Genomic DNA, 24,420 nt, shown 5'->3' on the forward strand with positions numbered 1-24,420 from the left:
GCTACAGGAGGCTAATCTACGAATCGGTCAGTCAGTCGTATTTACTGAGCGCTTACTGTGTGCAGAGCACTGTACTGAGTGCTTGGGAGAGTACCATGCAACAACCAACAGACACATTCCCTGCCGACAACTAGCTTGCAGTCTGGAGAAGGAGAAGACGTACCGTACGCGATTGACAGTGGGATCATTTTCCATCGTATTCCCTCTTCTCATCTCATTTTACCTCCCCCGCCATCCCGGTTCTGAAGCGGGTACCCTGTTTTGCAGTTTCTCACCCGCGGCGCACACTGTGGAACTGATCTCAGTGTGGGATTCCTACCCCAGGCGGTAGAGGCAGCAATCGCGTCTGAGCTGATGGAACTGTATCTACCCCTGCGTTCGGCACAGCGCTTGGCACATCGTGAGCCCTTCCCGCCCACCACAGCGATGATGATGATGAGAATCAGTGCGCCTAGTGGGAAGAGCACAGGCCCGGGAGTCAGAGGACCTGGGTTCTAATCCCGGCTCTGCCGCTTGGATGCCGTGTGACTTCACTCTCCCGTGCCTCAATTTCATCATCTGTAAAATGGGGATTCAATACCCCAACTCTCTCCTCCCTAAGACGGTGAGCCCCACGTGGGACAGGGCTTGTGTCTGACCAGATTTTCTGGCGTCTACCCCAGAGTAAGTGCTTAACGCCTACCGCGACGATTAAGATAATTACTGGAGATTCCCCTCCTGCTCTGGGTAACGACCTTGGCTCCGAACACGGGTATCTGCCCATCTGGGAGAAGGCATGTCCCAGCTTCGCTATGAAGCGGCAGAGGTCCAGGAAAAAGCGATGCCTGGCTTTTATCTAAAAGCATAAGCCACCCACGACAGATGAGGGCTCACAGATGGGAGGCAGGGCCGGCAAGCCCCAAACCAGATGGAAAATGGAGAGAGTCAGGAGGGCCTCAGACGTGGTAACCGCTGTCCTTTCAAAGGACTCCGCGGAACCGCCCCCGATTCAGAGCGGGGACCCAGCGTCCCGCCCACCCTGGAAGACATCGCTCTCCTAATTACATAGGAAACAGGCCCCCGGGTGCAGCCCTTAACAATCGCACACCCCAATTACGCAGCCGCGAAATGCAAAGGATAGACACGGCAAGCCGCTAAATAATGTTCATCACCGGGAACTGGGATGGGGAGGAACACAAGGCTTCCAATCCTCCCCTCCCGATCTGAAGACTGCAAATTATCCTTCCCCCAAATAAAGCCCTAAAACAGATTCCCTTTATGGATTTTCTTTTGATCTACTCGTCTTATGGGACCGGGGTGTCCTGCAGACGCCGTCGTTATTAAAGGCTGTCGTTCCCAAAGAGCCGCGATCCTCTCTCCAACCGTCCTGTTATTTCGGATAACGTTTTCGTGTGCTCTCTGAAAATTTGACATTTTCAGAGTTAAGAGGAGAGGTGCGCACCCTTGGGTTTTCAAAGAAGGCTGTCCCAAGGATGCAGGGCATTCCCTTGTGGAAAGGGCACTTCTTCGTGATCCCGACTCCTCCTCCTCTCACAGACACGGGAAGGTGAAACCCGGCAGGATGCTTCACGTCTTTCTGGCTTTCCACTTTACAACCCTCAGATTTGGGATCGGCTTGAAAACCGGACGCCTGGGAGCAGGTCAATCAGTCAGTCGACTGCATTTATCCATCGTTTACTGTGCGCAGAGCACTGTACTAAGCGACCGGGACGGCTCAGTATGATAGGTTGGCCCGAAGAGCCTGTTTTGAGCCAACACCGGGGGGGACACTCGATACCCCAAGCGGCTTACGTGTGGGTGAGCTTGGTGCTCTCTCCGGCGCGCGGAACCTCTTGTAAATTTCTGAGCTGTGCAAAGACTGGGGGATTGAGGTGAACCGTCGCCAGGGGCTCGGGAGACGACGATGGCGCTAATAGCATTTGTTAGGCGCTTACCGTGTTATCAAGCGCTGTTCTGAGCGCTGAGGTAGATACAGTCTCATCAGGTTGGACACACTCCCTGTCCCACTTAGGACCCACAGACTTAATCCTCATTTTTCAGACGAGGGAACAGAGGCCCACAGAAGTGAATAATAATGATGACAGCAACGGTACTTGTTAAGTGCTTACTATGTGCCAGGCAGTGTACTAGGCGCTGGGGTGGATACAAGCAAACTGGTTCAGAGACAGTCCCCGTCCCTTGTGGGGCTTACAGTTTCAATCCCCATTTTAGAAATGAGGTCACTGAGGCCCAGAGAAGTGAAGTGACTTGCCCCAAATCACACAGCACACAAGTGGCGGAGCTGGGATTAAGACCCATGACCTCCTGACTCCCAGGCCCGTGCTCCATTCACTGTGCCATGCTGCTTCTTATAATTGTACTGAGAGCTTACTGCGTGCAGAGCATTGTGCTAAGTGCTCGGGAGGTTACAATAGAACAGAACTGGCTTTGTTGCTCATCCACTTAATCCTTCTGGTGGAGTCCTGTCCATTCTCCACTTTCCGACTCCCAGGGCTGTGCTCTATCCACTAGGCCACGCTGCTTCAGAGTGGTACAGTTAGGCGGTCGCCCAGGATGAGCAGATCCAGCAGACGGAACGAAGGACGCCGGTCTAGATTGTCGACTCTAGACCATAAGCTCCTTTTGGGCAGGGACCGTGTCCACCGACTCTGTTGTACTGGACTCTCCCAAGTGCTTCACACAACACTCTGCACACAGCAAGCGCTCGATAAATACCATCGATTGGTCACCTAAACACCTAAGCTACTGCACAACGGTACTAAAAACAGCCCATGAGTCTCATGGAACCGAGGTGTCTATAAGTGCGATTTTTTCTTTTAATGGGACACATCCAAGGTCAGGGAACTGAACCCCTTTTCAATGGGTCTTGCTCTGAGAAACAAAGAATACACATCCGGGCAGACTTACGCCGCGAGCCCTAGTTAGGACAGGGGCTCTGTCCAACCCAATTAACTCATATCTATCCTAGCAATTAGAAAGTGCTTGGCACATAGGCAGCACTTAAATATAATAATGATGATGATAATAAGCGGAAGAATCCTGTCCTCTCATTTGAAAAATGTGCCACGATCTGATACCTTCCGGCAAACTCTTTATTTAAAGTCTGATCAGGTTCTTCTTGACAGTGACCTGGCGCACAGGACAAGGCAACTCATTTTGTAAACTAAACTGAGCCAAGTGGTTTGACGAGAAGGGTCAGTTTGGGGTTTAGGAGATTCCTCCTTTGATCGAGGGATTATGGTATTCGTTAAGCACTTACTATGTGCCAAAACACCGCACTAAACGCTGGGGAAGGTACGCGCTAATTAGGTCGGACGCAGTCCCTGTCCCGCATGGGGCTCCCCGTTTAGGTAGGAGGGAGAACAGGGATCCCCGCTGAAAAGCAGAGATTCATTTAAGTTTAAGAGGACTTACATTCTTTGATAAACAAATACGTGAGCGTCAGCACGACCGTGTGGCCACTAAACAGGAAGTCTCCGCATAAGATGTGTGACCCAGTAATAGATAATCCTCCTCCCGAGATCAGTCGAAGGATTCGCTGTACTTTGGCCTGAGAATCTCCATTCAGCTGCAAGATAAAAGAGGACACAAAGAGGGTTAAAAGTTTGGCCACCAACCTGTTGGTGTGCATTTAATAATAACTGCGCTATATGTTAAACATTTACTGTGTGCCAGCCCCTGTACTAAGCGCTGGGGTGGATACAGGCCAATTGGGTTAGACAATCCCTGTCCCGCATGGGGTTCACAGTCTTAATCCCCATTTTACAGACCAGGTAACTGAGGTAAATGAGGTAAGTGAAGTGAGCTGCCCAAGGCACAGAGCTGACAAGTGGTGGAGCTGGGATTAGAACCCATGACCTTCCGACTCCCAGGCCCAGGCCCTACCCACTACGCGTCTAGACTGCTAGCTCCTTATGGGCAAGGGACGTTTATGCTAATTCTGTTTTATCGTATTCTCCCAAGCCCCCAGTACAGTGCTCTGCACATAGTAAGCACTCGGTACCATTGATTGAGTTCATCTGCTGTCACCGGAAGTTGGGAACCGCTCAACTGAATGAAGAAAACAGTTCTTCCCGCTACTAAGAAACTCCAGGTAGGAATGGAGGAGTTTGGAAATACACTCTCCCTTACCTTGGTAAGTTCTTGTAGAAGAGTTTTAGATAATGACATTGCTAATACTATGATGATGATGATATCTGTTAAGCACTCGCTATGTGCCAAGCACTGTTCTAAGCACTGGAGCACTATTCTAATACTACGTATGTATGATGTGTGATTACAGTCCAGAGCCGAGCTTTTAGAAGTGATGCCAGCTCATCATTTCAGTACTCCATGGACTGAGCACGGTTCTACATACTTGGGTGTGTACGATGCTCAGTCAGTCCTATTTATCGAGCACTGACTGTGTGCAGAGCACTGTACTCAGTGCTTGGGAGAGTACAGTATAAAAATAAACGGACACATTCCCTGCCCACAGTGAGCTTTCAGTCTAGAGGGGGAGACGGACGTTAATATAAATTACAGATACAGAGGAAAGGACAGGATCTCTGCCCTCAAGGACGCTTTTTGCCCAGGGAGGGGGAGACACGCGGATCATTTACAGTTGATGGGAAGACAGGATAGAAACGTGACTGGAATAGTAAGGAAAATTAGAGAAGTGAAAGGTCGGAGTCTGTAGATCAATAGCTCATCTGGAAAATGGGGACTGAGACTGTGAGCCCCATGTGGGACGGGGACTGTGTCCACCCTGATTCGCCCCAGGTCGTAGAATAGGGCCTGGCACGTAGTAAGTGCTTAGATACCATAATAATTATTCCTATCAATATGTATCTCAGTCGACTTGGGGATGAAATGATCTGTCATACGGGCATACGTACATATTCATTATTCATTTAATGTCAGTCTCCCTCTCTAGAGTGTGAGCTCTTTACGGACAGGGAACGTGTCTACCAACTGGACTGTATTATACTCTCCCAGGCCAGAGGCAGGATGTGGGCGAGAGGTCAGGGGCGAGATAGATGAGTTATAATAATAACTGTGGTACGTCTCAAGCGTTTAGTGTATGTCAGGCACTGTTCTAAGCATTGGGGCTAGATAGAAGGGTTGGATACAGTCCCTGTCCCACATAAGGCTCATAGTCTTAATCCCCATATTACAGAAAAGTTAAGTGACTTGCCCAAGTTCACACAGCAGACAAGTGGTGGAGCCGGGATTAAGAACCCACGTCCTTCCGACTCCCGGGCCTGTTTTCTATCCCCTGGGCCAAGCTGCTTCTCAAGCGCTTGACAGATACCAAAAAAAAAACCCCAAACCAAAAAATAAAACACGGCATACAGGTGGGGAGGTAGAAAGTGCTCAGGAAAAAAATCTAATAGAATGGCTTCTGATGTCGATTTGGTGTACTTTAATCTGTCCCCACCCCCAAAGCTGGAAAATTATGCCACAGAGGCTAATCACCTTTACTAAAATATCCCAAATCCTTTCAAGAAGTAGCTCTTGAACTTATTACCAACAGCTGAGAAAACACAGCCCAAACAAAAGGAACAACTGTTCTGCCCTCAGTGTTCCCAGTTCAAAGGGACAACAAAACTTAAAAAGAATAAAATAAAATAAACCTCCTAATTTCAATCTTCCAATCTTTCCTGTTGGAAACAATGTATTATTTGACTTTATTATTTGCATTTAATAATAATTACGGTACTTGCTAAGGGCTTACTATGTGCCAGGCACCGTATTAAGAGCTGGGGTGGATACAAGCAAATCGGGTTGCACACAGTCCCTGTCCCATGTGGGGCTCAATCCCCATTTTCCAGATGAGGGAACTGAGGCCCAGAGAAGTGAAGTGACTTGCTCCAGGTCACACAGCAGACAAGCAGTGGAGCTGGGATCAAGAACCCAGATCCTTCTGACTCCCAGGCCTGTTTTCTCTGCTGTTTCCAAAGTGTTTGAAAAATACCAAAAAAACCCAAAACCGAAACAGGGCACGCAGGTGGTCAGAGGCGGAATTAGAACCCGGGTCCTCTGACTCCCAGGCCGTGATCTTCCCAGCCAACCACGCTCAGTCACTCAGAAGTGCAGAGAGGGGGCCAGAAGGATGGTAGAAGACAGCAGCCGGGGGTGATCTTGGGATGCAGGGGTGGACGATGTGGGCTCACAGGAGGCAAGTGGCGGAGCCGGGATTAGAACCCACAGCCTTGTGACTCTCAGACCCGTGCTCTATCCACTAAGCCATGTAGCTTCTCAGTGATGTACGACAGTGGATTCTCAATCCCCATTTTCCAGATGAGGTAACTGAGGCCCAGAGAAGTGAAGTGCCTTGCCCAAGGCCTCACGGCGGACAAGTGGCGGAGCCGGGATTAGAACCCAGGTCCTCCTGACTCCAAGGCCCGGGCTCTCTCCACTAATACACGCTGCTCGGCAGGTTCAGATCGACGGGTGCGTGCCCATGTTCCAACTCAGATGCTAGTGAGACCTGGGTTCTAATCCCAGGCCGTACACTCACCGGGATCTTCTACGGTTTTATTTTCTCTAAGTTTCCGCAATAAGAAGGAAAGGAACCCGAGACTTCCGGCTTTATCTCCCCCGCCCACCCTGGGGCGTCGGGGAAGCCGGGGTCTGGCGAGCAGCTGCCGGGGCTATTTTCTTTCCCCACCTCAGGCCGCCGCTCCAGAGTTCAGGCTGACCGGTGGGGAGGCGGACTTCGGTTCCCTCTGCCCCGGCCGGAGTGGCCTCTCCGTCCCCTGGTCGAAGGGGTGGAAACCACGTGTCCCCACGTCCCCCTTTAGCCACCCAGGCCGGGGGATTCGGAGGGCAGGCCTAGGGGAAGCAACGTGGCCTAGCGGATAGCGCGCCGACCTGGGAGTCGGAAGGACCCGGTGAACGGGAAGGAGCGCAAATTGCGCCGATCCGTCGTGGAACTCTCTGGAGACCCCGAGTAGCCGTGGGGGTCGAGTGGCCCCAGTGACACGTAAATTCCCTGTTCTCCCTGCCTCCGTCAGGGCGCCGGCAGCCACGGTGGGGTGGGGAGGGTACTTTCTGAACACTGTAGAGTTGCTGCTCTCTCACCGCCGGGTCTCGGACTAAACCCCTGTGGCTACTTGTCGGCGGACCGTGCCCCCGGACCGGCGGACATGGAAGGACGTCAAGGCGGATGGCCGTTCTCAAGAAAATTCCTCGGAATCGTAATGACGGAGGAGGTTCCAGCCCAGGAGCCAAACCCTGAAGACTACTCCTGACAAAGGAAGGATCAAAGGCTTCAAGTACAAGCCCAAAGCGCTTGTCTCGTTCCCAAAATACTCCAATTACCCTCGCTACCCACTTCAAATCGGGTCTCAACCAGGGAGCCGATTTCTTGCAAAGCGATGCAGAACAGGGTTTGTCAATGGAATGGGACGTTATGGGCACGGTGCGTGTCTACCAACTCGGTTAGACCGTAGTCTCCCAAGCACTTAGGATGGTGCTCTGTACATGGTAAGCGCTCAGTGAGTACGACTGACTCGATAAATACGACTGATTGACTGAATGTTGAACTTCGTTCTGTGTCACGAGAAGAACATCGGGGGAACTTTTTGCCATAGGAGATCTGAAATGTTTGGAGATCCTCAGATGAAATGTTCCAGCAACGCTTTTTTTTTTATATACACACCTCACTAGTCAGTCAATCCACGGTATTTATTGAGCGCTTAACGTGTCAGAGCATTGTACTAACCGCTTAGCACTGTGCTAATCTCCAATTAGTCAAAATGAAAGTGTAACATCAATTGGCCTGGCTGGCAATAGCTTAGGTTTCAAAGGATAATCATGATAACAACAACAATAATAATAGTATTTGTTAAGTGATTACTACGTTCCAGGCTCCGTACTAAGCGCCGAGGTGGACACAAGCAAATCAGATTGGCCACAGTCTCCGTCCCTCCTGGGGCTCACGGCCTTAATCCCCATTTTACAGATGAGGTGACTGAGGCACAGACAAGGGGCCTGCCCAAGGTCCCAGTAAGTGCCTACTCTGTGCCAGTCACTGTACTAAGCGCTGGGACGGACACGAGGAAGATCGGTTGGGACGCAGTCCCCGGCCCACAAGGGGCTCACAGTCTCAATCCCCGTTTTCCGGATGAGGTGACTGAGGCCCAGAGCTTGCCCGAGGCCACACGGCTGCCAAGCGGCAGAGCCGGGGGTAGAACACAGGCCCTTCTGACTCAGGCCTGTGCTCTATCCGCGAGACCACGCTCTTTCTCTAGGTAACCGAGGCTCAGAGGAGTGAAGTGACTTGCCCCAGGTCACACAGCAGACAAGTGGCAGAAGCGGGTGGCAGCAAGTCAGCCGCCACAGAGGTGGGAGATGCAGGGGCAAGAACTTTCCCCACATGAGTGCTGGGCTCCCCTGGCCCGCGGCCACTGCCGCACTGCCGCACGGAGGAGGGGGAGCGGGTGTGCGAGGCATGGCAACGGCGGGAACCTCAGCTCCTAAAGGGTCCGTTCATTCTATCGCCGGCTCCCGTTAACGTGGGATGATCGACTCCCCGAACCCCATCTGCTCAAAACTTGCATTTTGTTCGACTCTTCTGTCCCAAAACGGGGCAGAGCTCCGACGCCGTGAAACCGGGCGGAAGTGGAAGGGTTCTCGGGCACAGAGAACGGGATGCACTGTCGTGTTTGCGCTCTTGAGTTACACACACACACAGCACGTATTAAAAAAATGCTTCCGGAAAACAGACCGTCACGACAACCTCCGCCGAGTGATCGGGGGGCTACTCAGATCCGACGACTTCCATCGGTACGCTCTAACACTCATAGAAGGATTTAGCGACCGTACCGTTACGTCGATCAATCAGTGGTATCTGCTGAACGCTTAGTGTTTGCAGAGCACCGCACCCAAGTGCTCGGTAGAGTACAGTATAACGGAGTCGGTCGATACTTTCCCCGTTACGGCATTTCTTTGGTGGTTTACCTACTCCCAGATATGCCTCATTTTGGTATTTGCTCATTCAATCATATTTATTGAGCACTTACTGTGCGCAAAGCACTGTACTAAGTGCCTGGGAGAGAACAACAGACCCGTTCCCTGCCCACAGTGAGCTTACAGTCTAGAGCCCGGGGACAGACATTAATATAAACGTATACATTTCAGATTTTTCTCTTCAGAGTCCCGGCTTCCAAACCTGATATTTACATAAAATCAACACAGCCCATCTGTACTGTACTGACACCTGAAGATTCCTGGGATCTTCAGAGGGGCCATTTGGGGTCCGCGGGACCACCCACTAAGGCGGCCTTCGAAGCCATTCCGGACACACGCCATTTTAAATTTGCTTTCCCTCTCTATTTCCTGTCATCCAGCCCCCGAACCTCCTCATTTACGAGAACGAGCCGGGCTTCCCCGCGCTCATCATTTAGAGGCACACTGGGGAAAGCACATAAATTTGTGTCTTCTGGACGTCGCCTCTTTAATCACAGCTTCACCACGAACCACCCGATGCTTGAATTCAATACCTACATTGTTTTAATTGCAGCGGCTTTGTGCTCTGAGGGCTCTGAAAAATTATAGTCTCCCCAAACCACGCCTATATTTGGTTCGAGAAACCGGTGACGCTTTAGAAGGTCTCTCTTTATCCTCTCCACCCCAGACATCTGTCGGGTGTTCAGAAGAACACCGCCGTCCAGAATTTCCCAGAAAACTGGCAGTTTGGGTTCTCTAGTTTACCAACTAAGGCACACCAGGCTCTCAGAGGATTACGACCTTTTTGGGGAGGGGGCTGAGCAAATACTTTTTCCAGCCCTGCCTTAGTGTTTGGACCCATCTACACAGAAGCAAAAATAGAAAACGGATCATTAAAGAGCCTTGGTAAACACCAGTCTTAGTTGCAATTCGCAAATACAAATACTCATTTTCTAAATATTCTCTCTGGCAGGGCAAAGGATCCAATCGCCGCAAACAAACCGGACATCTGCTCGACACCCCACCTTTCCGGCAACTAATTACGACGCGAAGACTAATGACCCGCTTCTGAATGACAAGTGGCAATACTGTACTCGTTATGGACAGAGTCTTTCTAAGCCAGGTATTTACGAGTGTGGGTTCTTACCTTCGGAGCACATTGGAAGTGCATTCCCGGTACAGGCAGGGTGGTGACGTACATAGTAATGCAGCGATACAGGTACAAAGTTCCCATTATAAAAAAGAATCTGCGTCCTACTATGGCCCTGGAAGACAGAAAAGAAGGATTCCTCCATTAGGTTCTGTGAGATTAAAAAATGAAGATTACGATAGCTGTAAAGGGGTGAGGGGGCGAGCTTCAACCAGGGTGACCTTTATGCTTAGCTGCATTTTAAGAGAAACATTCGTTCATTCAATAGTTTCTATTGAGTGCTAACTGTGCGAAGGGCACTGTACTAAGCGCTTGGGAGAGTACGATATAACGATGAAAATGAAGCCCACATTCGCCCTCCACGTTGGGCCTACACATTTGCAAGACGAGAATCGCCTCTGTCTTTCTTTTCCGCTGAGAGGCGGCATGGCCCAGTGGAAAGAGCCCAGGGCCTGGGAGTCAGAGGATCTGGGTTCTAATCTCTCCCCCTTTTTTAAAATATCTGCTGAGCACCAGACGCTGTACTAAGTGCTGGGATAGATACAAGTTCATCAGGTCGGACACGGTGGATCTGCCTCTTGCCAGCCCTGTGACCGTGGGCAAGTCCCTGAACTTATCCGTGCCTCAGTTTCCTCATCTGTAAAATGGGGATTGAACCCTACTCCCTCCTACCTAGACTGTAAACCCACACGGGACTGCGGCTGTGTTCAACCTGATTAGCTGGAATCAACCCCAGGGCTTAGCAAGGCGCTTGGCAAAGAGTAAGCGCTTAAATACCATTGGAAAAAAGAAAAAAACTGCACCGACGCAGCAGATTTCCAACTGGGGACTACGGGAAGCCCAGCTGTGTCCAGGTTGTGTCCAATCTGCTTATCTCGGATCTACCTCAGAGCTTAGCCCAGTGCTTGGCACTTAGGAAGAGCTTATCAAACACCACAATTAGTAACTTCGTCCTTGCAGACCAGCTTAGCCACTGAGGGATCGGGCCGGGTCTCGACCTATACACAGTAAGCACTCAAGTCTCCCCCGATTAGACCGTAAGCCCGTCAAAGGGCAGGGACCGTCTCTATCTGTTACCAGTTTGTCCATTCCAAGTGCTTAGTCCAGTGCTCTGCACATAGTAAGCGCTCAAAAAATACTATTGAATGAATGACAGAATAAATACGACTGAATGACCACAGAGGAACGTACGGCAGTGATATTAAATAATCGGGCGAGCAGTGGCTATGACAGTTCATATGTAAACCAGGCTCCAGACAAGCCTATTTTCCGAGCCAGGAGAAGTCGTTTCAGCCCCTTTGACGTATTGAGCCTTCAACACCCTCTTCCCCTGACTGAACGGACTTGCGGTAAATCTAATTTTGAAAACACTTGAGAGGTCTTGGTACGTCAAAGGCCAGGTTGGAAAGAAAGTAAGATTCGTGGGAAAGCAATGGAGAATCAGTCTTCGATAAGGGAAAGCAGAGACTTACTCTGCCATAGGGCATTTACTAGAGGCTTTCTGTCCCCCACCTTTTGATTTTTACCCTCTTTAACCACTGTGTGCTCAGTTTATCACCCCTCCATCTGCCCCCAACTCTGTTATAACCTCACTAACATAATCAAGATTCCAGCAGCTCATAAAAAAGGTCATCGAAGCAGCATGGCACAGCGGATACAGCACAAGCCTGGGAGTCAGAAGGACATGGGATCTAATCCCGGCTCTGCCTCTCGTTTGCTGCGTGACCTCTGTCAAGTCACTTCACTTCTCTGGGCCTCGGTTACCTCATCTGGAAAATGGAGACTGAGATGGTCGGTCCAACATGGGACAGGGACTGCATCCATCCCTATTTGCTTGTATTCACCCCAGAGTTTACAACGGTGCCTGGCGCATAGTAAGTGTTTAACAAATACCATAATTATAATAATAATTATTATTAATTATTACTACTATCCTAATGGGAACTGAGACAGTTGCAAGTTTCCCTTCATTAGACACGCAATGGAATCTAACGGCTTCTTGCTCCTAACCCCTGTTGTTCACTCTGGGGACGAAATCCAGGTTCCTCTGCCTTCCAAGGTATTGTTGGCCCTGGACGGTTCAGACAACTGAGTTTGTCGCATTTGCTGAATACAAAATTAAAGTTCAAACTAATTTTTTGTAACTTGGGAATTCCATCCATCGACGGTATAGACTGAACACTCACTGTGTGCAGAGCACTGTACTTAGCGTTTGAGGAAATACGATGGCGTACGAGAACACAAATTCCTGCCTTCGAGGAGCTTACGATCTAGTGGAGTTTAGGTTTAAGGGTTCCTAATTATTTAATAAGAACTGCGACAGCATCAAACTCGCTTCTGTCTGCACCAGGAAGGAAAGAATTGCTCTTAAAAGAAATAAGGACTTTATATTACCTTAGGGAAAATCCTAGCTGATGAACTAAGGGCTATAGCAATAAGAGAATTATAACTCTTCTAACAGTAGCAGCATGAGCTACTTGGAAATCTCCAATTAGGAATAAAGAGTTTTGTATTTCCTTTACCCAAAAGGCTCAGATAATCCATATCCTTAGTTTTTGGTTTTTTTTAAATGGTATTTGTAAAGCACTTACTATGTGCCAGGCACTGTTCTAAGTGCTGGGGTAGATACAGATTCATCAGTTTGAAACAGTCCCTGTCCCCCATGGGGCTCACGGTGTTAATCCCCATCTTACAGATGAGGTAACTGAGGCACAGAGAAGTGAAGTGACTTGTCCAGGGTCAGCCTACAGACAGCGGTGGAAGCAGGATTGGAACGCAGGTCCTTCTGACACCCAAGCTCGTGCTCTAACCACTAGCCATGCTGCTTAGTTCTAAAATGATCCTGTGGTCTTCCCATCAAATTAATTTAAATCTGATACGGGATTTCCTATTTGATTTTCCTATGCTGTATTTTTAGCTTTAAAGACCTGGGCAACTGTATGCATTTTAAGCGTAGCTTAGACAGGAAAATGGGTACTTTGATTTTTTTTTTTTTTCCGAAATATTACAGGCAAATCTCGTGAGCTCCTTGTGGTCAGGGAACATACCGACCAACTCTGTTGTACCACACTCTCCGAAGCATTTAGTATAGTGCTCTGCACATAATAAGCCCTCAATAAAGGCCATTGGCTGATCAATTGATGTGATTTGTTTTCCCGTGAATTTACCGGGTTTAAATCGGGATTCATTCCAGAATCATGACCATTGGGTTGATGGAGGATTTAAGGCAAACCCCAGCCTTGGGAGGCATCCTGCCTTCCCATTCCCACACCTCCCTTTGCCCCCACTGATTCCCCTGTGGCTATGGTAGGGTTTTTTTTAAAAAAAAAAAAAATCAATCTAGTCAGCATTTACCGTGTGCGGAGTACTGTACTAAGCGCTTGAAAGAGTTCGATACAGAAGATGCGGCAGACACATTCCATGCTCACAACGAGCTGCCAGTCTAGAGAGGAGTTTTCATCTGGAGTAGAATTTATTGAGCCACTGCTGCGGACAGAGCACTGTCCTGAGCACTTGGGAGAGTACAACGTAACAGTTGGCAGATACGTTCCCTGCCCGCAACGAGCTGACGGTCCAGAGACGAGTTTATGTCAAGAGTGGAATTTATTGAGCAACAAGTTCCCCGCCTGCAGTGAGCTTACAATATAGCCCCAGAGCCATCAGCAGGCCCCGGCGTTCCCACACAACCCCAACCTCTCCCCGTGCCCCCAGTTTAGGCCGGAACAGGAAGGTAGGGCCTCAAGCTGGGGTAGAAGGAAGCAGGAGACCATTGGGAACTGAGGCGAGATTTACTTCCAGTAATCCTAGGCCGGAGCTTGCCTAGGGGCAGGTTGGACGTACGCTGTGGCGGGGGGGTATGGCAAATAAGTACAGGTTGTTTTCCGGATTGGCTGAGATGATGGCTAGCCCGGGTGTGTCGATAGAAGGACTTTTAGCCAAGAAATGTATTCTCCCTCTCAGGTCTAATAATAACAGTAATAGTAATTGTGATATTGGTCAAGCGCTTACTAGGTACCGTACTAAGCGCCGGGGTGGATACAAGCAAATCGGGTTGGACACAATCCCGGTCCCTCGTGGGGCTCACGGTCTTAATCCCCATTTTATAGATGAGGAACCTGAGGTCCAGATAAGGCCACACAGTAGACAAGTGGCGGAAACTGGGGCCCAGATAAGTGCATTGACTCTGCCCAAGGCCACACAGTAGACAAGTGGCGGAGCCGGGTTTAGAACCCATGACCTTCCGACTCCCAGGCCCGTGCTCTAGCCACTGTGCCATGCTGCTTCCCGATAGGTCTTGAGACGTATCAGCAGATTTATCAGCTTTGGCAACCCTCTTGACACTTCTAGAGTTCTATTCCTCCGGGCGTTGCACCTGGGTCCTCCAAGGTGCCGACGAAGCCTGCCCGGGAACACGCGGTCAGGGAGTTCTCTGCACCAGCTTCACCCCTGGTAGCACCAAGGAAAAGCAGCAAGTGAAGCACGGTTGCTTTAGAGATCAGAAAGTTCACCATACAGACCCGGTTCGGAACACGGCTTCTCAACCCCTCGAGGAAAGGGATCGTGTCTTCCTGTGCTCCTCTTCTCCCCCAAGCGATGCTCAATAAACCCCACTGACTGATGGACTCGATGGCGTTTTCTGAACGCTAATTATAAGCGGAACGATGTACTAAGCGCTTGAGAGAGTACAATAGTACAGAGTAGGTAGATACTTCCCTGCCCACAACGAATTCATAGAGTCTAGATGGAAATGCACATTAGTGATTGAATTCTAGTTGCAAGGCATAAGAGAAATAACCAAGGACTCACCTCACTACTCGAATAAAACATAATAAATATGAACACTGCATTCATCCATCCCATCCATCTCACCTTCGTTAGCTCGGGGAAGCTACAGTTACCGTACATATCACCATAAACTTATCGCAATCGATTCACCAATCAATACTATCTCCTGAACACTTACTGTGTGCAAGGTACTGAACGAAGCTCTTGGAGGAGTACGAGATTTTGGCAGTCCCTGCCCTCAAGGGGTTTAGAATCCAGCTATGCTGAACCCATTATATAGACCCCAACTTTATTCCGGCAAAGCACGCTACACCAGGTATTTAGCTAAAAACCCGTTAGGAGAGCAGATACTTTTCTTCAGGGATTGTGAGCCTGGACAGGACGCCACGGTAGAGAGAGAAATGGCTGTGTGCATTAACTCTACGGATACACTGTCGGAGTGTTTGCAGACGGAGAGCGGGCCGTTCTGGAAGAGATGCCTCTGTGGCGTCGCTCCGGGTCGGAAACGACTCGGCGGCATAAGACGAGAAAAGACAAGGACGGGGAAGATGAACGGTGTAAATTCTCCTATAATGTGTGTAGGTGTGGGTGTGTCTGTGTGTGGGGGTGGGGGGGTGCATTCCTGAAGAAAACCAAGCATTAGGAAAAATGGGTGTACTTCGATTGGCCAGTGGCAATTCAAGAAACTTTTCATCCGCCATTTTCTCATTAAACAATAATGCTAGAGAATGGAATCACTCACTTTGGCGTCCTAGTTCAAAAGTGAAACAAAAGTACAGAACAAGTCACCACAAGAGTCAAGCTAAACCACTTGCCTGCTGTGTGACTTCAGGTAAATCACTTAACTCCCCTGTGCCTCGGGTTCCTCAACTGCAAATTGGGGATTCAACACCTGCTCTCCCTCCTAGACTCCGAGCCCCATGTGCGACAGGGACTGTGTCCGACCTCACTTGTATCTACCCCAGAGCTTAGAACGGTGCTTGACACATAATAAGCGCTTAACAGACACCATAAAAAAAAAAAAATTCCGTTCGGGAAAGTGTAACCAGAGCGTCTTACTTGTATCGCAGAAACAGCCACTGGGTGAGCCAAAATCCAACGAGTATCATCCCATTTATTTCTGATACAGAAAATGCCCATTTCACACGATCAATGTAATCGAAGAACTTGTCTGGCAACGGAGGACTGAGCTCTTTGGGAGGCACCCTCTCGTGCACAACCGTGATCATGACGGTCGTCAGGATGAGGTTGAAGAGGGCGTACACAAAGGCGATGCCTGTCTTCCACCACTCTAAGGGAAATTTATTCCTCGAATCGGCGGGCATAGAAATCTGGATATAGTCCGGATATTTTTTGGCCCCTTTTCTCAAACCATTGGCTAGGCCCTTGGGCTTGCCATTGCCGTTCTTGTTCTCTTCCTCCGCTGGCTCCGGGGGACTCGGAAAACCATTGGCGGGGTCGGCCGGCGGACCTTCCGGATGTCCTTCCAGTTTTGCGGTCCCTATGGCATCCATGGTTTCCAGACCTTCGGCCAAACCGGGATGTAAAAAACTCCGGCGATTGGGAAGAGCCGATCTATTCTCCCTCCTCTCCCCTTTCCAGGACCGAAATCACCACGTTCTCATCCGGCCGATTCTGTCGACGACCAAACCGGGCGTTATCCGTCCGAGTCGATTCCTTTCCATTCAGGAAAGAATCCGCCAGGGAGAGCATCCAAGTTGTTTACTCCAAGAGACGAACGTAGTCCATCTGAAAGAAAGGATGAGATCACATTCGTAAACCTCAACGGACTCCGACGGAAAAGCGGTATTAATCGAGGAAAGCGACCCTTCTCTTCATTCTGATCTCATCAAGAAACTACAGGAACCGAGACTCGTTCTCGGAATTCTGGCCTCGGTGGGGTTCCGGAAGCTACGCAGATGAAAACACCAGAGAAATCAATTCCCTGCTTTTCTTAAATTAGGAAAGCACCACTCTCGAGAATGCCAATCTCGGCCGACACTATTCGTCAACGGTGAGGTCATAATATGGTAGAACCTGCATATTGATCCGCCCGTGAATGTCCGTATAAATCTTTATGAATATTTGAAAGGAAATTCACCTACACCCTGATGATGCTCCCAAGATGCAAGAAACCCACCTTTTCTTACATGCTTTAGCAAGAATCCAGCAGTTTCTCTTCTGAAGTACAATTAGAGCTTATGCAAGAAGATCTCTCCTTATTCTGTCTTTATTCGTAGCAGCGAAGCCAAGTTTGGCTTATTCAGGAAAGGGATCAAATAGTCTTTCCCTGTTCCCGGAGTAGGGCTGAGCGGCAAAAGTAAGGTGCGGGTGCTCCACCAAACAGTTGCCACATCACATCTGTTACATCACAAATCATCACTGCAACCGATCCAGCAAGTTGGTGACTTTGCATTCTCAAATACCGTCTGTCACAATAAGCCTGAAACCTGCTTCGGTTTCTATCAAGCAGCAAAACCACCACCAACAAAAATAAGCAGCCTGACCTGGTGGAAAGTACACAGGCCTGGGAGTCACAGGATCTGGGTTCTAATCCCAGATCCGCCTCTTGTCTGCTGTGTGGTTTTGGGCAAGTCACTAATGTCTCTAGCCTCAGTCCCCTCCTCTGTTAAATGGGGATTAAGACTGTGAGCCCCATGTGGGACAGGGTCTGTGTCCGACCTATTAAGCTCGTATCTACCCCAGCGCTTAGTACAGTGGCTGGAATATACCAAGTCCTTAACAAATACCGTTTTAAAAAAAAACAACCTGAAACAAAAACGAAACCCAAAAAACTAAAACAACAAATTCCCATTGACCCCCTAGTCAGGTCCTCACCTTTCATTCAAAGGGCAAAGAAGCATCTGCTCATCCCTGGGGCAGCACTTAAATTCAGCAGGGGAAAGGCAGGTCAGAGGACTTGGGGTACGATGATCGGCAGCGGAGGGAAGTTTTATACTAGCAAGGATCACCGCCCCAGCTGTTCTTTATTCAGAAAACTCCCGTTTTATTTTGGGCCAGTCCCACAGTCCGACCTCCCGAAGAGACTTTTAGACCTTGTAATTATTCCCCACCCTAAGTGTGTGTACACACGCTCGCAAACACACACACACGCATGAGCCCATAGAGCTTCTTCTCATTTGGATTTTTTTTTCCATCCTCCTCCTTTTTAAAGCAAAGGCCACCCTATCCTCAAAGTTCCAAGAATAGATGGGGTGAGGCGAGGGCAGTGAGGAGAGCCCATCTTAGAGATGGAAGCCCTAGCTCTCCAGCTGATGGAGAAAGGAAGGAAAAGCTTCAAGCGTGGCCTGCTGGAAAGAGGCTTGGAGTCAGTCTCTCGTCTGCTGTGTGACCTTGGACAAGCCACTTCACTTCTCTGTGCCTCAGTTACCTCTTCTGTAAAATGGGGATGAAGACTGTGAGCCCCAGGCGGGACAGGGACTGAGCTCGACCCGATTTGCTTGAACCTACCCCAGCGCTTAGTACAGTGCCTGCCACACAGTAAGCTCTCAACAAATACCATCATTATTGTATCTACTCCAGCACTTAATACAGTCCCTGGGAAGCACTCTACAAATACCTTAAATTTTTTAAAACAGAGATTTTTATCTCTATTTTAGTTAGGAATAGGTAGGTCCAGGATTTCCTTTAAGACTTTAAGGCTCAGACCTCTCTTCGGCATCTCAAACTCAGGTTCTTCCAATCGATCAATCAATAGTATTTATTGAGCACTTTAGATTGTCTCCGACCTCTAGACCGTAAGCTTGGGCAGGGAACGAGCAGAGGTAACACTGCTCTACGGAGGCTGCAGTCCTCTAACTACTATTTATTTTTACATCTGTCTCCTCCCGTAACCTGGAAGCTTCTTGAAGTCAGGAATCTTGTCTACTAACTGTACTGTACTCTCCCGAGCGCTTAGCTCTACGCAGTTCTGTGCCGAGGGAATTCTGCACACAGTAAGTGCTTAAAATACCTTTGATCGATATTCTCTCAAGCGCTTGGCATAATGCTCTGCACAGAATGAGCACTCAAACACCATCCATCGACTGACGGCTTAATCCTGTTCTTGGCGCACAGTAAGTGCTCGATGGAAACCACAATCGTCGTTCTTGTTTGTATTCATAACAGGCACCTTATTCCCACGTGATGACTGATGCAAAGAGAAGGTGACTAGCCCAAGGTTTTGCAGCAGAAGCATATAAGATTTATAGCATGGCAATATGGCACACGCTTCATTTCCTTATGTTTCAGCCAATGGTTCATTATTGCCCAGAACTTCACAATGACCCCATACGGTGATGTCTGATATATCCAGACAATGCTTTTCCATTCAGGCGTAGATGGATTCTGATCTTTGCTCAGCTGGAAAATAGGCACACGCTACTGGGGTCGAGGAACTGCATTAAAGTTAAGTTATCTCTCCTTCTGCTTTACCTGGCAACGGCCCTCTGATCGATACCTGACTGACCTCTGATCGATAGAGAAGCACCGTGGCTTAGTGGAAAGAGCCCGGGCTTTGGAGTCAGAGGTCATGGGTTCGAATCCCGGCTCTGCCACTTGTCAGCTGGGTGACTGTGGGCAAGTCACTTAACTTCTCGGTGCCTCAGTTACCTCATCTGTAAAATGGGGATTAACTGTGAGCCTCATGTGGGACAACCTGATTACCCTGTATCTATCCCAGCGCTTAGAACAGTGCTCTGCACATGGTAAGCGCTTAAATACCAACATTATTATTATACCACTCATCAGAACAATCAATAGTATTTTTTTCCCCTGTGGCATTTGCTAAGCACCTACTATGTGTCAGGCACTGTATTAAGTGCTGGGATAGATACAAGCTAATCAGTCCCACAGAGGGTTCAACAATCTTAACCCCTATTTAACAGATGAGTTGACTGAGGCATAGCGAAGTGAGTGACTTGCCCAAGGTCACATACCAGACAAGTGGGGGAGCTGGGACTAGAACCCAGGTCCTTCTGACTCCCAGGTCTGGGCTCTCGTGAGGCCACGCTGCTTCGGCTGGTAGCTTTGTGCAGATCAGTGAACTAAGTGCTTGGGAAAGTACAATACAGTTGGTAGATAGGATTCCTGACTTTGAGAAGCTTCCAGGCTCATGGAGAAGATAGATATAAAAATAAATAGAAGGCTAGATAGAGGTCTGCAACCCCCACGGGGCAGTGTAAAGTAAGCTCACTCTGGGCCGAGATTGTGTCTGTTATATTATACGCTCCCAAGTGTGTAATAATGTGTTTTGCACACGGTAAGTGCCCCATAAAGACAACTGAATGAATGAATCAGGCCTCCTATCTCAGGCACAGCACTCAATGGGGCAGGTAGGCACATCCCATCCTCCCCACCCCCACATCCCTCTCTTTCCTTCCCTTTCAAACTCACATCATCCATCTCCACCACCATCTACCACTGCACCCCCAAGCCCCTCTTCCAACTTTCAGAACCACTTTGAGCTCTTTCCCCTATTCCTTCTTTCTCCATCTCTACGCCGATCCTTGGAGACTCTGAAGCCTATGGAAATAATAATAGTAGTAATAATGATGATGGGGATGATGACGTGAGGAGGAGGAGAAGGAAGAGGAGGCAAGGAAGAGGAAAAGGAAGAAGAGGCAAGGAAGAGGAAAAGGAAGAAGAGGCAAAGGCGGAGGAAAAAGAGGAGGAGGCAAAGGCAGAGGAAGGAAGAGCAGAAAGAGGAAAAGGAAGAGAAGAAGGAAGAGCAGGAGGAGGATATGGAGGAGGAGGAGGAGGAGGAAGATAATTTTAAAGTGGTATTTGTAAAGCCCTTACTATGCATCAGGTACTGTTCTAAGCACCGGGGTAGATAGAAGATAATCAGGTTGGACGCAATCCCCGTCCCACAATGTACTCACACTCTAAATCAGAGGGAGGAGGATTTAATCCCCATTTTATAGATGAGGTAACTGAGGCACAGGAAGTGCCCAAGGTCACACCGTAAACAAGCAAACAGGTCCACGCTCTTTCCACTAGGCCACACTGCTTCCCGACCACCCTTCCGCTGCCCACTTTCTCTCATTCATCAACTCCACCAACCTCCTGCTCCACGTCACCTCACCCACTCACCAACTTGGACACAGGCTCGATCTCTTCCTCTCTAGCCCCCGTACAACTACTACTACTACTACTACTACTACTAATGGCATTTGTTAGGTGCTTACTATGTGCCAGGCACTGGTCTAAGAGCTGGGGTAGGCACAAGCTAATCAGGTTGGACACATGGGCCTCACAGTCTTAATCACCATTTTACAGACGAGGAAACAGAGGCACAGAGAAGTTAAGTGGCTTGCCCAGAGTCACACAGCAGACAAGTGGCAGAGCTGGGATTAGAGCCCATGAACTTCTGACTCGCAAGCTGTGCTCTATTCACTAGGCCATGCTGCTTCTCCACCCTCAAGTCTGAAATTCCACTTTCCAACCACCACCTCCTGAACTGCCTTCTCTCCCACACACTCCAGAAAACTGTCCTGTTTTCACACAGGGATCTCTCACGTCCCAACCCTTTCCAGTTTTCCAGAGTCATCATGCCCCATTTGGTCTCCGCACCAATAACAGACTCATTGATAAGAGGCCTTCCCCGAATAAGCCTTCGCTTACCCAAATCACCTTCCCTCTGCGTGGTATATAAACTCGAATCTGTCCCTTTTAAGCACTAGAATATTCACCCCACTCCTGTCATCTATTCACATATATCCACCTATAATTTATTTCCATGTCAGTCTGCCTTTCTAGTCTGTAAACTCTTTGAGGGCAGGAAACCTGTCTATCCACTCTACTATGTCATACGAGCCCGTTGCGGGCAGGGGTTGTCTCTATTTGTTGCTGAATTGTACTTCTCAAGCATTTAGTGTAATGCTCTGCACACGGTAAGCGCTCAATAAGTATGAATGAATGAATGAAGTGCTTAATACGGTGATTAGCATGCAATAAGAGCTCAGTAGATACGACTGATTGGTTGTTCTTCACAAAGTACTCAATATATACCATGGATTGATTGAGCTAAGAAACGTTCATCACCTCTAAAATTAAATCTGGATGGGCCCCAGCGTTGCCAGAGGATCCCCAAAACCATGGCTGAGTGATGATGAGATCTTAAGGTGAGGTCAGAGAAGGAGCCAAGATAAACAGCTTTTGAACCCGTCTGCCAAGTTTCACTAACCCGAGAGTCTGAACAGATATCTTCTAGTTACCATAATACAATTCACATCAAAGACATTGAAAAGATCTTGAACTCAACCCTGAGTCAAATTACAGTACCCTGCTGGGAAATCTTTAAATTCTGACTGGGAGTGGAGTTCCGGCCAATCGCAGAATAAAGGTTTCCAAACATCATTTTATTTTTTAAAATGACGCACAACCGCATGGTTTTGCCGAATAAGACGACAAGTGTCCAAGTGGGTTGCCTACCTCCCATTTCTCTGGGCAAGGGCTAATAGAAGAGAAGCTAAATTCACAGAGATAATGTGCTTTGGCAGGACTGTAAAACCAAGTTTTATGTAGCCTGTGGTTATATTCCAAGAGCTCTTTATTCCTTTCCAAATTTTACAATACCCTTTTGAACACCTCTTTTTAGCAGTGGTTGGGTAAAAAAAGTTACACGATATTAAATTTCCTGTGGACAAGCTTACAGCACATGCTATGAAAAGCAAGCTGTTTAATAAAACTCGTGTAAACTTCGCACCCCCAAGAATAAACCTTTGGCGATGGCCTGTAATTAAACAAAATGTGATGATGGAAAACAGACCTCCAATGATGGCCATTCTAAAAGAATTCGTCAATTGGTATGAGTTGGAACTATACTTTAGAGGAGATAAAAGGGTCTCCAAACTTGGTTAGAACACTGAGTTCCCTTCCAAATTTTTTTTTTTCCAAGGATGTGGAAAGGTTCAGCCAAGCCGAGGTTTCACATCTCCTCCAGAGGACGGTACAGGTTCTGCTAGAAGTTGAGAGATTCAGGGCTAGTTGGGAGAAGGAGCCAAAGAAAGAGGCTAAACTGACTGCAGAGACAGCGAATGCAAATGATCCTGGGACCTGGGGGGGTGTGTGTGTGTCTGGGAGTCGGAGGACCCGAGTTCTACTCCTGACTAGATCCTCATCTCACTCAATCATTCAACTGTATTTATTGAGCGCTTACTGGGTGCAGAGCACAAGCCCGTCATAGACTGTAAGCCCGTCAAAGGGCAGGGACTGTGTCTGTTACCGATTTGTCCGTTCCAAGCGCTTAGTACAGTGCTCTGCACATACTAAGCCCTCAGTAAATACTATTGAAGGAAAGTACAATTCAGCAATAAAGAGAGACAATCCCTGCCCACACCAGGTTTACAGTCTAGAAGATAACGATGGTATTAAGCACTTACTATATGCCCAGCACTGTTCTGAGCGCCGGAGTAGATACACGGTTATCAGGTTGTCCTACGCGGGGCTCACAGTCTTAATCCCACTTTACAGATGAGGTAACTGAGGCCCAGTGGAGTGACTTGCTCAAGGTCACACAGCAGACAAGTGGCAGGGCCAGGATTAGAACCCACATCCACTGACTCCCGAGCCCGTGCTCTTTCCACTACGGACAGAGACAGCCGTGTTCTCCGTCCCCCTTCTTACCCTCACTTTTACGTCACTTATACACTTGTCTGTGTACCTCTTAAGCACTTTGGAATCCATCTCAGCCCCTCAGCACTTATGTCCACCTTCTTACACTCTGCCATTTCCTCTATAATGCATTTTAATGCCTGCTTCCTCCTCTAGACTGTAAACTCCTTGTAGTAATAATAACAACAACAACAACAACTGTGGTATTTGTTAAAGCACTTACTGTGTGACAGGTACCGTACTAAGTGCTGGGGTGGGTACAAGCAAATCGGGTTGGACACAGTCCCTGTCCTACATGAGGCTCACAGTCTTAATCCTCCATTTACAGATGAGGAAACTGAGGCTCAGAGAAGTGACTTGCCTAAAGTCACACAGTCTAAATAGGAGGGAGAACGGGATACCGAATCCCCATTTTGCTGATCGGGGAATTGAGGCCCAGAGAAGTGAAGTGACTTGCTCAAGGTCACACGGCAGACGAGGGGCGGAGCCGGGATTAGAACCCATGACCTTCCGATTCCCAGGTCTGTGCTCTATCCACTATGCCGTGCTGCTTCCCAGGCAGGGAAGGCGTATATTAATTCTATTACATTGTACTCTCCTTCAGGCAATCACATTTATTGAGCACTTACTGTGTGCAGAGCACTGTAATTATAATAATCGTATTTGTTAAAGGCCTCAGTCGGGTCCTCCGACTCCCAGGCCCATTTTCTTTCCACTAGGAAACGCAGCTTTGTACATTCCCTCATTGCCTGGGAAGGGCTTCAACTTGCCTCAGGATGGTCAGAGGAAGCCACATCCCGTCACCCGAAAGTCAACCTTGCTAGCCACTTTGGGTTAGACAATAGCACTCTTTTCCTCTTTTGAGTGCTAAGTGAAATAGGGTTTCATAACAGAACTTGAGGTAATCTGCCAATTTTGTAACTAGCTGTACTTAA

The 24,420-nt window shown here is 48.6% G+C and overlaps 1 protein-coding gene across 7 annotated transcripts in view; it reads right to left on the reverse strand.

Annotated features, from left to right (window-relative positions):
- Positions 1-24,420, reverse strand: part of SGMS2 (sphingomyelin synthase 2) — a 95,571-nt gene that overhangs the window by 8,270 nt on the left and 62,881 nt on the right. For 4 of the 7 annotated variants that reach the window (XM_007666761.3, XM_007666762.3, XM_007666760.3 and 1 more), the window contains 3 exons: positions 15,929-16,618; positions 10,082-10,199; positions 3,415-3,568 (listed from right to left, as the gene is read on the reverse strand). In XM_007666761.3, the coding sequence (XP_007664951.1) occupies positions 3,415-3,568; positions 10,082-10,199; positions 15,929-16,383 (727 nt within the window). In that variant the 5' untranslated portion in view covers positions 16,384-16,618. Of the gene's footprint in view, positions 1-3,414; positions 3,569-10,081; positions 10,200-15,928; positions 16,619-17,009; positions 17,216-17,707; positions 17,729-24,420 lie in introns of those variants that run through there. The other 3 variants (XM_039913716.1, XM_007666759.3, XM_001511080.6) reach the window with 3 other exon arrangements.

The sequence above is a fragment of the Ornithorhynchus anatinus genome, chromosome 12 (assembly GCF_004115215.2).
Source record: "Ornithorhynchus anatinus isolate Pmale09 chromosome 12, mOrnAna1.pri.v4, whole genome shotgun sequence".
In the NCBI taxonomy this organism is placed as follows: domain Eukaryota; kingdom Metazoa; phylum Chordata; class Mammalia; order Monotremata; family Ornithorhynchidae; genus Ornithorhynchus; species Ornithorhynchus anatinus.